This window comes from Poecilia reticulata, chromosome 18 (genome assembly GCF_904066995.2).
Source record: "Poecilia reticulata chromosome 18, P_reticulata-male-v2, whole genome shotgun sequence".
Lineage (NCBI taxonomy): Eukaryota > Metazoa > Chordata > Actinopteri > Cyprinodontiformes > Poeciliidae > Poecilia > Poecilia reticulata.
In genome coordinates this window covers 24,801,077-24,814,520 of record NC_088847.1, presented here as the reverse complement: position 1 = coordinate 24,814,520, position 13,444 = coordinate 24,801,077, and the positions used below count along the sequence as shown (strand labels likewise).

The window sequence follows — 13,444 nt, the reverse complement described above, 5'->3', positions numbered from 1 at the left end:
GTGAATATTTATCCCATCGCTTATTTATGCTATTAAGATATTATATTTTTGAATAATTTCTTGCTATGACAAAGTTTTGCTGTCAAAAAAGTCAGATTTTGCTTCTCCTGATTGATTTTGTGAAATCAGCGCTGCAGGTTACTGAGAATGAGAGAAACTGAATTTCTGGTATTAAAAGTAAAGTTAATTTCTAATTAGTTATTCTCCCTTAAAAATGAGTGATAATTTGATTAAGTTAAAAGTGAAATCAACATGTCCTCCATCCGATGAGCGTCTGAAGTTTAGACATTCAGGAACCAGATGCGTTGGCTGCGTCTGTCGGCCATCTTGTTCTTGGCTCCGCCCACTTATCTGGGTTGTTTTCTACATTTTCCAGGTTCATCTTTCTGAAGGTTAGTTACACTTTCATGGTATCCAGAATATCTGACCCAGCAGTTTCATCCACCATCTGATCTGTTCCTGGACGAACAGCGCCCTCCGGTGGCCGCAGAGCTGAAGGAAGGACGAAAGCTGGAGACTGAAGGAGCTTTTGGGTTTATTCTGTGGTTCATTGGTACTGTGCTAATGCATACAGACAATCTGTCAGCAGCTGAACTTTAGCTGTAGCTGATGTTGTTATTTTGCTTCTTTTCCTCATTTAAACCTTTTTCCACCTTCAGACAGACAGACAGACAGGCGTCGGAGGAAGAGGAAGAGGAAGAAGAGGGTCGGACTGATTCTGACTGAAACCAGTCAGATCTCTGACAGGAACCATGAAGCAAACATCAGCCAGGCTCCTGCTCTGTAAGTACAGACTCCAGCTTTGAGTTGTGACGCCTGAATGATCATTTATATGTCTGAGTTATGAAACTGTGAATCATATTTAGTTTATTATATTTGTTATAGTTTATTCTAATTTCTCTTTTTTATAGTTTTGACCCTGAAGCTTTTCTGCACACCCAGCCGAGGTTTGATCACTTCCTGTTTTGAACATTTTACTGGATTGATATGTGAAAAAATGAATGAGTTTCCTTAACGTAGTTAATGAGACATGGAAGTCGATGTAAAAGAGGAAAACAGTTATTACTTTAATCTGTTTCTCTGTTTAAGGAGCTCAGATCTCCTCCATCCAGGGATAAGATGTGATTTAACATTATTAGTGATCAGATTATGAGAGAAACCAACAGGATGTGTTCAGGGTTCAGGTTTAATGCAGGAATTTGGAGCTTTGATGAGAATAAAACCAGCAGCAGTTTTTCCCTCCAGCCGTTCGTCTGACTCTGAGTCCCAGCAGATCTCAGTTCTTCCAAGGAGAATCAGTGACTCTGATCTGTGAGGATGGAAACATCTCAGCTGGATGGACTGTGAGGAGAAACACAACCAGAGCAGCCAGTACTTGGTGTGGAAAAGGGTGGGGGAGACATACTGGTTCCACCTGCAGCATCAGCTTCCTGTACTCATTAGACTCTGGTGTGTACTGGTGTGAGTCCACATCTGGAGCCTCCCCCAGCAGCAGCAGCAGCATCCAGCTCTCTGTCTCTGGTAAGATCAGACTGTGGAGTTAGTGTTGCTGTGTGGAAATGGATGAAATGCTGTAGTTTGTCTCTGTGTTGAGGTGGATCAGTGATCCTGCAGAGTCCTGTCCTCCCTGTGATGGAGGGAGATGACGTCACTCTGAGCTGCAGAGCAAAGAGTCCAGCCCACAACCTCCCAGCTGCTTTCTATAAAGATGGCTCCTTCATTGGTGATGGACCATCAGGTCACATGACCCTCCTCCATGTCTCCAGCTCTGATGAAGGCCTCTACCAGTGCAGCATCAGCGGTCAGGATGGAGAGTCTCCATCCAGCTGGATCTGGGTCAAAGGTCAGCAGCTTCTCTGTCTGCTTCAACCTTCATCAGGAGACCAGAAATAAATTATTACTTTGATTCATTTCAGGGAGAATCACCTCCACTGCTCCATCCTCCATTCCTCCTCCTTCCTCCACCTCCATCCCTCCATCCATCTCTCCTCCTGACCTCCAGAACCTCCTCAGCATCATCCATCGTCTCATTTTCTTCAGTGTTGCTGTTTCTCTGCTCTTCCTGGTTCTGGTGGTTTCATTCTTTATCCAGATGAACCATAATGGTGAGAATCTGACTGAAATAATCCCAGCATGAATATTAAATGTGTTTTAACTCAGTTCAGCTCCTCAGACAGCAGAACGTTACCTTGTTGATCTGCAGAACTTTATCACGGTCAGAACCTGCTGGTTCTGTTGCTCCACCTTATCGTCCTCCTGAATGCAGAAAGATTTTATTTTACAGTTTACAGATTTCATGATGACTGGTTCTTAGTCCAAACACCAACAGCAGGTCAGTGAACAGCAAACCAGATGTTTATGTCGTAAACATGATTCTGTCCATCACTGGGCGGATGAGGTTCAGACCTCAGCTTCCTGTTGGTTCAGGAAAGTTCCATGAGACCTGATCAGAACCGACCCGATCTCACCGCAGATCATCTCTAGTCTCAGTTTCTCCTCTGTGGTCTGAAGGTGGCAACAGATGGAGACAGATTAGTCTGAGCTGCACGGTGTTTTTCTGCAGCAGTGGAACATGCTGTGGTCTGCTTCTCATGCCGCCAACATCCTGCAGGTCCAGTTCAGACCAACCAGAAACAACCAGAATGTTCCAGAGAACTTTAACCGTCTGCTTGTTTAGAAGGACTGAATATTTCTGTCTCCAGTCCTGCAGCTGCTGCTCTGATCCGAGTTTCATTCTGCAGACACAGATCATTCAGAGAGGACAGGAGACGGACAACAGGGACAAATCAGCAGCAGAGACCCAGCAGCTGCGCCCCCTGCTGGACAAACCTCCAGCAGCAGAGACCCAGCAGCTGCGCCCCCTGCTGGACAAACCTCCAGCAGCAGAGACCCAGCAGCTGCGCCCCCTGCTGGACAAACCTAAAACAGCAGAGACCCAGCAGCTGCGCCCCCTGCTGGACAAACCTCCAGCAGCAGAGACCCAGCAGCTGCGCCCCCTGCTGGACAAACCTCCAGCAGCAGAGACCCAGCAGCTGCGCCCCCTGCTGGACAAACCTAAAACAGCAGAGACCCAGCAGCTGCGCCCCCTGCTGGACAAACCTCCAGCAGCAGAGACCCAGCAGCTGCGCCCCCTGCTGGACAAACCTAAAACAGCAGAGACCCAGCAGCTGCGCCCCCTGCTGGACAAACCTCCAGCAGCAGAGACCCAGCATTCAGAGTCACGTGACTCCATCAGCTGATGATGAAACATCCTCCTGCTGCCACCTACTGGCGGAGAGCTGATACTACAACTCAGCTGATAAACACACTGGGTCTTCTTCAGAAAGAGGCTCAGATCTGGAACATCTGGACTATAACCCAGAATCCAGAAGAACCGAGCAGAACAAACCGTTCTGCAGATGAAGGAGAGATGAAACAGAAAACTGATGTTTGACAGATTTATGTTGTAAACTTTTATTTACAGTCAGATTCTGAGTCAGAACTTTATTTTCATCTTAATGATGAATCAGTTCCAGATCATCCTGAACATGAAGTGATGAATGTTGAAGCACAGAGAGACTCTGAGACCTGAAGGAGAATGAAAACATCAGCTGAGCTGTAATACCAGCTGTCCGCCACTAGGTGGAGAGAAACCACAGCAGCTGCAGAACCAGAACCAGAACCAGAACCAGAACAACACCGTGTGAGTTTTACTCAACAGCAGATTTTAATTCACACAAATCTGCTTTTAATCATATATATAAATAAAGTAAAAACTGGATTTATTTGTTTAATATTCAGATGTTTTGACCCATTTTGAAGTTTTGTATCTGTTGCAGGTAAGAAAAATAAAATGTTATGAATTTGTTTATCTTTTGGGTAAATGGCGTCTAATGGTCTGACTTTAGCTCCATCCAGCCAAAACAGTGATGAGTAACATCTGAAACCTTTTCAAACTGAACCAGAAGCAGTGAAATCTATGTGGATGTAGAAATCACAAGAAGTGATGAAGATGAGGAGGAGCATCGGAGGAAGAGGACAGAGCTGCTGTTTGCTGTTACAGCAGAAAACAAAATGATTCGACATGTTTCAACCTGCAGCCTGAAACCACCTTCTGGAAAAACTGAAAACATCAGAAAGTCGTTCTGCAGGAATAAAAACAAAACCGAAATACTTTAAGGTTCAATTAATATCATCAGTTAATACTTTTGGTAACACTTTATTTGAAGGGGTGTCCATAAGACTGACATGAACATAAAGAAGTCTTTATGAGTGTTTATGACTGATGTCATGAAGTGTCATTCGGTAAATAATCACACTTTTAATGCAAAGTTGCTCTAAAAGTTGCCAACTGTGCAATAAATTATCATAATATACAAAATCATGCAAAGTTGGCAGAGAGAGAGAGAAAGTTACACAGAGGAAGATTAATTAATTCTAACATTAAGAAACATAATAAACTAGAGAGACAAAGACATGAGGAGAAACTTTAGAGAACCGAACAGAAACAAAACTGATCTAATAAATAAAGACTAAGAAACAGAATCAAACACTGGACAGAGAAACAAACCCAACCAGAATCACCAAGAAGAAAAGAAGAAAAAGTAGAGGTAAATAAAAACAACTGAGGAACAAAAAAATGGCACAAATATAAAAAAAAAACTCAAACAAGATCCCAGCAGATAACACATTACTGCAAAAAGCCATTCTTTCAGTAGATCCAGTAGTTTTAACTGCTTTATTCCCATTGCTGCTAAAATACTTGCAAATAAAACAGTAGCACTATGTGCTCAAGATGAAGTAATGTATTTACATTAAGTGTATGTAAATGTCAATACACACTTAAATGCAGAGTGTTGACTGTGACCTTTGACCCATCCATGTATGACGTGAACCCCTGGCCAACCCATCTAATCGATTCAAAGGGCTTCTCCGAACTGATATCGAATTGGAAAATTTCATTGAAATTCAGTGATGGGTGGATTTTTTACCTCTAAGCCTATAAATGATTCCAGAAACCACTAAACCTAAATCAGTCTGTAAAGAGAAGAAGTAGAAGAGCTGCCAGTCCGATCACCGGTCCACACGATCCGGTTCTGCTTCCTCTGCCTGAGACCATCCTGGGCTCTGTGGAGGAGAACCAGCAGTGAGAACGAGGCGTCGGGTAGAAACTGAAGAACAAAACATCTTCAAACATCTCTGTCACAGGGAGGCCAAACGAGGCTGTCAGTGGAAACTGGCTTCACTCGGTGCTCAGTGACAAATCAGGTCTTTCTTTGTTGAGCAGGAAGACATTTTCTCCAACATGACCTGAGTTTGTGATTGTTGAAGATCAGCTTCTCTTCAGACCATCTGTTCTGTTTTTATCAAACAAAACCAAGTGGAGACGTCTCCATCCACAGCTTCCACCATCTCTGCCATCCTTCCCTCAGTTCCCATCTTTAGTCAACATCTGGAATACACCTTGATCATGATCATTCAGATTCCAGGTCCAAGAAATCACTGGGCTTGATGAGCATTGTCCCTGACGGCTGACCTGTCAGGTAACCATCAGGTGGAGAGCAGTGGACAGACCAGACTGTCTCAGCAAAAGCATCAGCCGACATCTGGACTTCATCCGATGTGCCAAAACCGATCTGAGAAACTCAGAGCTTTAGAGGGAAACTCACTCAGCCAGGAGTCTGGATCTCTACACCTGGACCTGACTTCATCTCCATGACTCACAGCCTGTCTGATCTATCATCTGTTTGCAGATGATGTGCAGCTGTTTGTATCTGTAAGTTCAACTGATGTGGTGAAGAAGAAAATGAGCTGAAAGACAAAGATGAGCTACAGAACCAGACAACAGAGACTAACGGGTCGGTCCTCCTCAGAGTGGTCAGAGCAGAGAGCTGCAGCAGGACAGCAGGACAGCAGGACCCGTCACTGTCCTTCCTCCAGCTCAGACATGGAGCCGAGTCGCTGCTGGACGACCCAGAGCTGAGCTGCTCTGAGCAACTGAGCTCAACAAATTCTGCATCTTGATAACAACAACCATAACGGACTATATGAGGATTAAGTTGTTAATATGTTGCTCCGGTTGGACAACAACTTCAAATATATAAGCTAAGCTCCACCGTTAGCCTCCATGTTTACTTCCGCAAACACTGAGTTCTTCTTTTTATGGCAGTTGGCAGAGAACGCTGAGGCTATGGCGCCCTCTACTGCGCATGCGGGACACTTTCAGGTCGTTTGCCTGTTCAGACTGCAGAACACATACGGGTTGCATTTACTGGCAGTGTGAACGGCCCGGCAAGAAACGTCTGATTTGACAAAAAATCTGGATTGGGTCACATCAGGCTGCAATGTGAACCCTAAATTTTGTCACACCCTCATGACTTTGTCGAATCCAAAGCCTGCAGTTCATGTATTGGAGAAATAATTAAATGTTGATGACATTTGAGGATATTTTTTAATGTTTTTTGTGGAATCCAGCCAGACTCTGCCTCCAGCGGCCCCCGGGTAAATTGAGTTTGAGACCCCTGGTCTACATTAAAATCATCAAATGAAGGAACTGGACCAGTCCACGGTGGGAAGGACCGGTCCAGGTGCTGATGACCACACCAACAGCTGTAAAGATTGTTGAAAGACCCAGCTGGATACATCTCAGTCACTGCAAGCTGTAGAGAGTGTTGGACCCCTATTCCTGAGTGGCGGGGAAGTTCTGGCTACAAAGGGGTTCCGAATCCGATCTGTCGAGTGAAGAAACTCGACAGATCCTCACTCCTTACTTTGGGGGATCTGACATCTTTGTATGCCGAGCAGAAATGGGGCGTCCATATGCCAGATGGAGCCTCTACTGCACAGTGACTGCAGCATGTCTGATGTTTGGAGGGGGAAGTGACCACACCTTCAGCAGGACAAAGAGGGAAGCAGACATGTTCCCCCACACAACTAAGGCCCTCACCAGTCACAGCGCAGTAGAGGCTCCACCTGGCATACGGACGCCCCATTGCTGCTCAGCAGGGAACGAAGTCAACTGCTGTATGTGTGAACAGCTGCCCTATGCCACACACAACTCAGGTCTCCAACCAGGGAACATCACTGATGGGAAGCAGGTGTGTCTCTGTGGCCTGAGTAAACACCCACAGCAGGGAGGAACAACAAGTGGAGAAAAGGGATTATTCTGTTCCACTCCAGACAGGAACAGTCATACAAGGACCTCTGGATGCTATGAACTGTTCACCTGCGACTGACGTACTTCCTTTTCCACAGACATTGTGAAATTACCAGAGTTCATTTCCTTGGCTGGAGCCAAACCAGGATCCCTCAGAAACTGTTTACAACAATGGACCTGGTTAAACTATTTCTGACGCCCATCATGAGCTGGAGGAACTTAAACATTACGTGGACAGTGGAAGGCATGGATCAGTTTTTTTACTTTCTTTCATTGATCCTGGTGGAACCTGCTGTTGAGAATTGGAGCATCTATTCCGGGTGTTCTGATCCTTTTCTGCCTGTTCACTAGTTGCATCTTTCATGCCTTCATAACATGATGCTAAAGACATTTAACACTAATGTGGTCAGCTATCAGCTGGTCAGACCAACTTCTGACACACTTGAGGACGACTTGTTCTATATGGATGAAGACGCACTGAAAAGTGGATTATATGACAATGTTCTGTAATCAAACAGATTAAATCTGCTGAATGATTCCTGCACTGAAAATCAGAAAACAAGTGGTGTTAGTGATTTATGCTGTGTCTTTTACATGTTATATTTCTTTTATGGTGTGTTTGTGTGTCTTAGATCTATCAAACATTGTTACCCTCCAGCTCAGCTCTGGTTGAGTGAAACTCAAACATGACAGAATGAAGCTGCTGAAATCTCTGATCCAAACCCAGACAGACTCACCTGAAGTAACGATCAGGTTGACGATGCTGTTGGGAGGTCCTACCAAGTTTCTTGTTGCTCCACCCAGAATGATTCGACACTCGTATATCCCGGTATCATCAATCGTCAATTGCCTCAGAACCAAAGACGCGTCTCCGTTCTTCATCTGTCTGTCCCTCAGATCCACCCGGCCCTTAAAAGTTGGATTCTGGTGTTCTGATTCAAACTGTGAATCTCTGACCAGCAGAACACAGCAAGAACCCAGTTCGGCCTTCTTCCACTCTGCAACCAGGGCAGGTGAGCTGTCAGCGGCCCGACAAGGCAGAATGATGCTCTGTCCCGATTCTGCTGTGACGCTGTGTTGATCTGAAGGAGAGGAAACAAGAAATTAAAGACTGGACTCTGGTTCCTGAATTTCACCAAAAGAAGCACTGATGAATTAGTGAATTAATGAATAAGTTTCAGAATATTTATGCAACACGGGGGAAAGAATCCGGATTGTGACTCTAAAGCCAACTGGTGGACCACTGAAATATCAAGTAGTCTCGAGTTTCCCAATTAATAATACCCAGGTAGGTCTGGCTGAGAATGATGAAACAGAAATAGTACACACATTTTTATTTATACATTCTTTTACATTATTAAAAATAGACTTTATTATTCTAATTTAAAACTCAATAAAGCTCACCAACCCAGGACAAGACTAGAAGCAATTGGAACCAAAAACAAATGCAAACCAAATTAGTAGAAAAAAAATAATAAAGTTAGACAAAAGAAAAACAAATCCCACATGCACCAACCCAGTCCTAAGGCTGTGCCCAATAAGCTAATAAAAATAAGGAGCTATGCACTGTTCTAGTTCTGCACTGTTTGTGGGAGCATAATTGGCAACAGCAACAATCTGTGATACCAAAAAAACAATAACGTATCTGCTGACAATAATACAGACAGGTAGGGTAGTGACATCAAAAACCCATGTATCAGAAATGTCCATGATCCGAACCCTCCCACCGCAACCCGATGAGCACGGCGCCAGCACTCATCTGACCGAGAACGGGTGGGAATTTACAACCACTGGATGTAAACTATGTTTTCCAGTAAAACCACCCGGTTACATAGATCAGCTGTTCTGGACTGTAAAGCAGTGAGACTCTGATGTGGGTGTAGATGATGGATTTGAAATACAAACATAGTTTCTCTGGAAAACAAGCATTTTGACCAACATCCTGATTGGACCAGCAGCTAAGAAACCCAGACTGAGGAGGAGAAGCAGCTTCAGTTCAACTCAAATCATTTTGACTCATTAATCTGATCTCTCTGGTCATGTTGGTCTCAACAGGCTGGTTGTTGTTCTTCAACCAGAACCGACTTGGTTGGTAATCTCCAGCTGTGTGGTGAACCATGCCTTCCTGTTCCTGCTGCAGCACGCTCTCTCTCTACATAAATGATCCTGGAGGATGATGACCTGCTCCAACATGTCCTTCGCTGGAGGGAAATCTGCTCAGTGCGGCTGGAAACACCCACTCCAACCGATACCATGACTGTCTGGTGTTAATGACGCTGGTTTCATCATTAAATATGATCGGAGCTTCAGGGATGATTAACATGAAGGTTTTTAACGGTTAAGAAACTTAAACTCAGAAACAAGAAATACATTCTGCAGTCAAACAAATAAACGACCTTCAGCTTCAGCAGCAAAGAAACGTTCAGAGGAAACAGCAGAAACTGATTCAAACTGGAACAAAGGACAGTTTATATCGGCTCTGGACAGAATCAACCAGCATTTGGTTAAAATACTTCAGGAAACTGAAATGAACTGGAATCAACACAAAACACCAGCACTCCTCTGGTTGAGTGTTTTAATCCAGCAGGACAAACCAGCAGGTTTAATCAGAGTCTCCTTAAACTTTACTGACTAAAACATTCCTCCATCAGAGACTCTTTGTTTTCTACATGATTAGTTGAACTTACCAGAATCTGTGGACACAGAAGAAACGACTAACAGCAGAAGCCAAAGCAGCAGCAGCTGAGATGAAGATGCCATGAGGAGCGAAGCAGCAAACAGTCTGACCTGCAGAACGAGTCTCATCTAGAACGTCACAGCTAGAACGTCACAGGTAGAAGCTGCAGTTCTGTTCAACCTCCAGGAATAAAACCCCTCCGGCTGTTTCACCGTTTCAAATAAAGCAGGATTATATCAGTTTAGAATGAAATCTATGTATTTTCAGCCTTTTTGAAAATGCTGGATTAGGTTTGATGTTAACACAGATTAAACCAGAACAACTCAGACTGTGCAAACCAGAGAGGGAGTATTCATTTTTAACAGACTGTTTTATGTACTTAGTGCCTTCATGTCATTTATAATAATGTCATTTGATGCCTTTGTTTATATCAAAACAAACAGGATTATCCCTTTGTCACCGATTCTGTTCATTACCTTCATGGACAGAATCTCTGACCAGCCGAGGTGTTGATCCGTTTTGGTGGCCTTAGGATCGCATCTCTGCTTTTTGCGGATGATGTGGTCCTGTTGGCTTCATCAGATCGTGATCTGCAGCTCTCACTGGAGCGGTTCGCAGCCGAGTGTGAAGCGGCCGGGATGAGGCTCAGTGCCTCCAAATCCGAGGCCATGGTCTTGAGCCGGAAAAGGGTAGAGTGCCTTCTCCGGGTCAGGGGGGTCGTCCTGCCTCAAGTGGAGGAGTTTAAGTATCTGGGGATCTTGTTCACGAATGAGGGAAGAAGGGAGCGGGAGATCGACAGGCGGATTGGGGCAGCGTCTACTGTGAAGCGGGCGCTGTACCGGTCCGTCATGGTGAAGAGAGAGCTGAGCCAAAAAGCGAAGCTCTCGATTTACCGGTCGATCTACGTTCCCACCCTCATCTATGGTCATGAGCTTTGGGTCATGACCGAAAGAACGAGATCACGGGTACAAGCGGCCAAAATGGGTTTCCTCCTCCGCAGGGTGGCTGGGCTCTCCCTTAGAGAGAGAAGCTCGGTCATCCGGGAGGGACTCAGAGTAGAGCCGCTGCTCCTCCACGTCAAGAGGAGCCAGTTGAGGCTCGGGCATCTGGTCAGGATGCCTCCTGGACGCCTCCCTGGTGAGGAGTTCAGGTCCCACCGGGAGGAGGGGAGACCCAGGACACGCTGGAGGGACGATGTCTCTCTATGGCCTGGAAACGCCTTGGGGTTCCTGGAGGAGCTGGAAGAGGCTGGGAGGGAAGTCTGGGCCTCCTGAGGCTGCTGACCCCGCGACCCGACCTCGGATAAGAGGAAGAAGATGGATGGATGAAAATATATTGATCAAAATCTCTAGATGTACATTTTAAAAGGTTTTGTAACATTTATGTCTCTAGTTTCATTTTGGTGGACTGAGAATAAAAACATCTCCTGGGTTCATAAAGGTCACAGACTCCTGATTTAATGTGTTTATTTGTTTCAACATTAATACGGTTTAATGTTTCAACCCAACACTAAACCATAAAGTTTATAAAGACCATGTTTATAGTGTTTAATATAACATGTTTAGTAGTAATTAATATTATATATCAATTCAACACCAGGTGGCGCTGATGTTCTGTACAGATACATTACAGGAGCTTCTGTATTCCAGTAACTACCATTATTAATGCATCACTCATGTTCATCATAGAGGTTTTAATAAACTGATGTAAACTAAATAAACTGGTTTTGTGTCTAAATTTAAACCTAAAATGACATAAAGCTCATTTTGCACCAGTTCCTCTCATCATGCAGCTTCCCTGACTCAGACTTTGTGCTGCTGCTGAACCTGGTTTCTATCTGCTGGTTGAAGCAGCAGCAGGAAGTGAACAGCAGCAGAGGAAGAGGGCGGACTGAGCCGGTCTCACCAGCACCGACCCAGACGGGTCAACGCTCTGAGGAGACATGGAGGAAACATCTGCCAGACGTCTGCTGGGTGAGAAACTGTCTGTCTTTCTGCTTTGGTTCTGGTGGTTCTGATGGAGAGGTCAGAGGTTAAAACTGGACCCAAACCCAGCAGGACTTTAAGAAGGAAATGTGTGTCAGACCTTCGTGGTGAGGATCAGAAATGTTCTGCAGTCGGTCGTTAACTTCAGCTGAACTTTGTTCTCCTCAGAGTTCATCGTCCTGCTGAGCTGCTCAGGAAACTCAGGTCAGTGTTTCATCCTCCACCTGCTGAATGAAGCTGCTGCTTCCTTACAGGAACTGGTGATAATCAGAGTCTGAAACGTTACATCATCATGTTTAACTCCTGAGATTCAGAACATCACTGACTTATTATAGGGTGGAGGAATCAGACATGATCAATGATTCAGATCAGAGAATTTACAGACAGTTCTGTTATCTCCAGTTCTCCCAGTTCGTCTGACTGTGAGTCCCAGCAGATCTCAGTTCTTTGAGTATGAATCAGTGACTCTGATCTGTGAGGATGGAGGAACTGTGAAGAGAAACACAACCAGAGGAAACACGACTCAGTGTGGAGATGGATGGGGAGAAGCTGCTGGTTCTACCTGCAACATGATCTACATCCTCCCATTAGACTCTGGTGTGTACTGGTGTGAGTCCACATCTGGATCCTCCCCCAGCAGCAGCAGCAGCATCCAGCTCTCTGTCTCTGGTAAGATCAGACTGTGGAGTTAGTGTTGCTGTGTGGAAATGGATGAAATGCTGTAGTTTGTCTCTGTGTTGAGGTGGATCAGTGATCCTGCAGAGTCCTGTCCTCCCTGTGATGGAGGGAGATGACGTCACTCTGAGCTGCAGAGCAAAGAGTCCAGCCCACAACCTCCCAGCTGCTTTCTATAAAGATGGCTCCTTCATTGGTGATGGACCATCAGGTCACATGACCCTCCTCCATGTCTCCAGCTCTGATGAAGGCCTCTACCAGTGCAACATCAGCGGTCAGGGAGAGTCTCCATCCAGCAGGATTTTGGTCAAAGGTCAGCAGCTTCTCTGTCTGCTTCAACCTTCATCAGGAGACCAGAAATAAATTATGACTTTGATTCATTTCAGGGAGAATCACCTCCACTCCTCCTCCATCCTCCACTCCTCCATCCTCCATCCCTCCATCCATCTCTCCTCCTGACCTCCAGTTTCTCCTCCTGCGTCTCAGTTTCTTCAGTTCTGCTGTTTCTCTGCTCTTCATGGTTCTGCTGGTTTTATTCCTTAAAAACCGTAAAGGTGAGACACAAACTGTGACTAAAATAATCCCAGCAGGAATATTAAATGTGCTTCATCACATTCTGAAGTTCTGGAGGTTCTGTTGGTCTGATGGTTCAGAACTTCTCCCAAACAGGAAGCAGGAAGCATCCGGTGTTGAAAAGCAGCCAACCAGATTCAGCAACTTAGAGACTTTCTAACTGGAACAGCTTTCATCAGGACTGGTTCTGACCGTTTGTCTCAGTTGCTTTGGTCCATTCCTCAAATAATTCTCAGCATTTGAACAAGTCAGTGAATTTCTGAAACCAAGTCATGCAAACATCCCAACAGGATTACAGACAAAATCCAGTTGAAAACTAAATCTGTGTGTCAGTGAACGTGTCGGCGCTCCAGCCTGACGGGTCTTTGGGTCTTTGGGTTCGGATCAGTTGGCCGGTCA

The 13,444-nt window shown here is 45.1% G+C and overlaps 3 protein-coding genes across 3 annotated transcripts; 2 read left to right on the top strand and 1 right to left on the bottom strand.

Moving 5' to 3' along the window:
- Window positions 1–1,632: 1,632 nt before the first annotated feature.
- LOC145548540 (uncharacterized) lies at window positions 1,633–3,070 on the top strand. The gene is made up of 3 exons (XM_081599092.1): window positions 1,633–1,843; window positions 1,917–2,105; window positions 2,742–3,070. The coding sequence occupies exons 1-3, from the start codon at window positions 1,633–1,635 to the stop codon at window positions 2,921–2,923; spliced, it is 582 nt and encodes a 193-aa protein (XP_081455218.1). The 3' UTR covers window positions 2,924–3,070.
- Window positions 3,071–3,428: 358 nt separating this feature from the next.
- On the bottom strand, window positions 3,429–9,955 carry LOC145548541 (cell surface A33 antigen-like). The gene is made up of 3 exons (XM_081599094.1): window positions 9,823–9,955; window positions 7,873–8,217; window positions 3,429–5,106 (listed from the first exon to the last, which is right to left on the bottom strand). Exons 1-3 carry the CDS (start codon window positions 9,938–9,940, stop codon window positions 5,012–5,014), a joined length of 558 nt encoding a protein of 185 aa, XP_081455220.1. The 5' UTR covers window positions 9,941–9,955; the 3' UTR covers window positions 3,429–5,011.
- A 1,395-nt stretch (window positions 9,956–11,350) lies between these two features.
- On the top strand, window positions 11,351–12,762 carry LOC145548543 (uncharacterized). The gene is made up of 3 exons (XM_081599096.1): window positions 11,351–11,785; window positions 11,966–12,001; window positions 12,200–12,762. Exons 1-3 carry the CDS (start codon window positions 11,755–11,757, stop codon window positions 12,487–12,489), a joined length of 357 nt encoding a protein of 118 aa, XP_081455222.1. The 5' UTR covers window positions 11,351–11,754; the 3' UTR covers window positions 12,490–12,762.
- Window positions 12,763–13,444: the final 682 nt, after the last annotated feature.

Bases quoted from the DNA above. Each gene is read 5' to 3' on its own strand.
- LOC145548540 (XM_081599092.1), top strand. From the start codon at position 1,633: ATGGAGGGAGATGACGTCACTCTGAGCTGCAGAGCAAAGAGTCCAGCC. The intron at 1,844-1,916 runs GTCAGCAGCTTC...GATTCATTTCAG, and splicing joins CAGCTGGATCTGGGTCAAAG to GGAGAATCACCTCCACTGCT. The intron at 2,106-2,741 runs GTGAGAATCTGA...TTCATTCTGCAG, and splicing joins TATCCAGATGAACCATAATG to ACACAGATCATTCAGAGAGG.
- LOC145548543 (XM_081599096.1), top strand. From the start codon at position 11,755: ATGGAGGAAACATCTGCCAGACGTCTGCTGG. The intron at 11,786-11,965 runs GTGAGAAACTGT...TGTTCTCCTCAG, and splicing joins ATCTGCCAGACGTCTGCTGG to AGTTCATCGTCCTGCTGAGC. The intron at 12,002-12,199 runs GTCAGTGTTTCA...TGTTATCTCCAG, and splicing joins GAGCTGCTCAGGAAACTCAG to TTCTCCCAGTTCGTCTGACT.
- LOC145548541 (XM_081599094.1), bottom strand. From the start codon at position 9,940: ATGAGACTCGTTCTGCAGGTCAGACTGTTTGCTGCTTCGCTCCTCATG. The intron at 8,218-9,822 runs GTAAGTTCAACT...CCTCTCCTTCAG, and splicing joins TTCTGTGTCCACAGATTCTG to ATCAACACAGCGTCACAGCA. The intron at 5,107-7,872 runs GTGAGTCTGTCT...TCTCCTCCACAG, and splicing joins CAACCTGATCGTTACTTCAG to AGCCCAGGATGGTCTCAGGC.